The sequence below is a fragment of the Pteropus alecto genome, unplaced genomic scaffold (genome assembly GCF_000325575.1).
Source record: "Pteropus alecto unplaced genomic scaffold, ASM32557v1 scaffold19, whole genome shotgun sequence".
NCBI classification, from domain to species: Eukaryota; Metazoa; Chordata; class Mammalia; order Chiroptera; family Pteropodidae; genus Pteropus; species Pteropus alecto.
The window spans coordinates 2,098,749-2,101,773 of NW_006442490.1; the positions used below are offsets into that span (position 1 = coordinate 2,098,749).

The 3,025-nt window shown below is 34.7% G+C and overlaps 1 protein-coding gene across 1 annotated transcript in view; it reads left to right on the plus strand.

The window, feature by feature from the left end:
• HS6ST2 (heparan sulfate 6-O-sulfotransferase 2) overlaps positions 1-2,625 on the plus strand; it is a 329,308-nt gene extending 326,683 nt beyond the window's left edge. The window contains 1 exon segment of the mRNA XM_006921527.2: positions 1-2,625. This exon segment is cut by the window's left edge and continues 11 nt beyond it. Within this exon segment, the coding sequence (XP_006921589.1) occupies positions 1-717 (717 nt within the window). The 3' untranslated portion in view covers positions 718-2,625.
• Positions 2,626-3,025: the final 400 nt, after the last annotated feature.

Genomic DNA, 3,025 nt, shown 5'->3' on the forward strand with positions numbered 1-3,025 from the left:
ACTGGTGATGACTGGTCTGGCTGCCCATTGAAAGAGTTCATGGACTGTCCCTATAATCTAGCCAACAACCGCCAAGTGCGCATGCTCTCTGACCTGACCCTAGTAGGCTGCTACAACCTCTCTGTCATGCCTGAAAAGCAAAGAAACAAGGTCCTCCTAGAAAGTGCCAAATCGAATCTGAAGCACATGGCATTCTTTGGCCTTACTGAATATCAGCGGAAGACTCAGTATCTGTTTGAGAAAACCTTCAACATGAATTTTATTTCACCATTTACCCAATATAATACCACTAGAGCCTCTAGTGTAGAGATCAATGAGGAAATCCAAAAGCGTATTGAAGGACTGAATTTTCTGGATATGGAATTGTACAGCTATGCAAAAGACCTCTTTCTGCAACGGTATCAGTTTATGAGGCAGAAGGAGCATCAGGAAGCTAGGAGGAAGCGTCAGGAACAACGCAAATTTATGAAGGGAAGATTCCTTCAGACCCATTTTCAGAGCCAGAGTCAGGGCCAGAGCCAAAATCTAAGTCAGAATCACAGTCAAAACCCAAATCTGAATGTAAATCAGAATGTGACTCAGAATCTGATTCAGAATCTGACTCAGAGTTTGAGTCAGAATTTGAGCCAGAAGCAGAACCCAGGCCAAGAACAGAGTGATAGCAACACCAGCAATGGCACCAATGACTACATAGGCAGTGTAGAGAAATGGCGTTAAAGGCTCCCTAAGGCTTTTGACACTTCTCCCAAAGCACCAGTGAAAATATGGCAAATCTTGAAAGACAAGAGTGTCCAAACACATCCTGCTTCCTTAAATTTGGAAGTGAAAAAAAAAATTAAGATGTTGCCTTTACAGTTGCCTTTCAATTAAATGTTATACTGTGCGTGGATAAAACACATTTCAATATGTAATTATAAATTTGTTTTTTTTTTTTTTTTTTTTTTTTGGTTTGTTGGAGTATTTATAAAATCCAAAAGCCAAACTAGACTCACCAGAAATTGCTGTTTAGGTATTTTAAGAAGTTCTTAAATTAGTTACAGAGACAAAATGAAAACAAAATATGGTCATTTAACTTATGGCTCAGAAATAGACTTTAAATTATTTACGATACACTGTTAAAACTCAATCTTGGAAGTAAACATTCCCCCATCTGGAGTAGGCATGCGTATAAACAGAAAAAACACTAAAATTAAACACAAAACCTTTCATTTTTGTCTGATTTTAACAAGGACTTTATTTAAATGGAGTAAGAAGTGAGGGTAAATTTTACCAAATTGTAGAAAATGAAAAATTTCTCTCCCAAATATGGATAGTTTTATGCAAAAATATTGGCTTTTCAAGTAGAACAGGACTCACATCTTATTATTTAAGAAATGTGTAAAATTTTAAACTTTTCTACCTTCTACTACTGTTCAAAGGTTTTAAACAGGGTGTATCTCTTATTAACAAAACACTTTTTTCCTCCCAAAAATGAAATACCAATGTAAAGATTTAATTTCCAGATGCTTTCTGGGCACTGTAATTTCAACAATTTCTGAATCTTTTTGGCGCTGCTTCTCATTCATTTTAAGGCTTCTCTGAGTTGTGCTCATTCTGAACTAACCCATTTACAGAATCTTTCCTTGTTATCTAAATGCTGTTGCTGAATTTATTGTGATATATAATCTTGGATTAAAGTCAGTACTTTCTATAGAACTGTCTTGTCAATGTTTGTGTAGTGAAGTTCTTATCAGGAAACTCTTGAACAGGATAATGTCTCTAAAAATATTGTTAAAGTTATTCTTGATCACATAAAATTGAACCTGAATGTGAATGAATTGTTATTTACTTTTTGTACATTTTTATTGTAATGTTTCCAGTTGGGCTGGCTATTTCTAGACCATTAGTTCTTTTTCATGTTTACAGAATGTAGACAACTACAAGAGAAAAAAGTGGTGGAATAAGCATTAGGATAGCCAGAGTTATTCAGTAACACCAAAAGCTGTATCTCAATATTTTGAGTTAACCTTCTACCGGGTTTTGAATTTAAAAAGAACAAAAGGAAACTGTTCTACAGTGAGGTTAAGTATCAGCATATGAGCTGAGGAAAGTGATTAAGTATCATAAGTCAGTATGTAAATACTTTTAGGGTATCAGTTATGAATAGAGCAAGGCAAAAAAAAAAAAGTATATAACCCACTGTGCTATGAAGCATCATGATTCTGGAAAGTTTCCATTTTACAGGTTTTGATGTGTTTTTGTAAGAACTTACATTGACCCCCTGGCTGTTTAACAAACAAGGCAACTGGAAGTGGCATTTATGTTTTCAGGAAAGTCATGCTTAGAATTGTGGCCACAAGGTCACATCTTGAAAACCTGCTCATTTGTGTGATCTGGTCTGTAACAATATGGCCACAAACTGGACAAGAAGTTGATTACTTGAGTTTAAAAATAAATTTTCTTGACTTTGAGTTTCTTTCAGTATATCTAAATTTTGCTTTGTCTGATGGTATTGTAGTTCTGGGAATTCTGAGAACTGAAAAACTGAAACGAATTTTTAAAAAATCAAACATACATTGAAGTCAAAGTGTTTTAGAGTGAAACTATTGTGTGTACATTGTGTTTTTAAAATACAGATTCTGCAGATCACCGTGGTGTTTCAGTTTTGTTCTGTTTTAATTGATAATTTTGCTCTTAAAACTGATAGTTACTGTTGGAAAGCAGGATGAAGCCTGAGCCAGTGGAAAACCTTGTTGCAGAAAATCAATTTGTGTTATTGCTGTGATGTGCATGGTTTGCAGAGATTAAGTGCATTTTCTCTGTCTATATTGCTACTTGTACATAAGGGATGTTATAAATATATGTTTTTGTCAGCATCATGTAAATCCCACAATTTCAACTGTAAACATCTGTCCAGTGGTGTAGCTTTACAAACTATTCATTGATTTTGTGTAATTTAACCATAGATATGAAATAAAGTTTAAATTGCAGGCTCTGAGTAATTTCATGATTTCAGTTAAGGTTTGCAGCCTCTAGACATTATGAC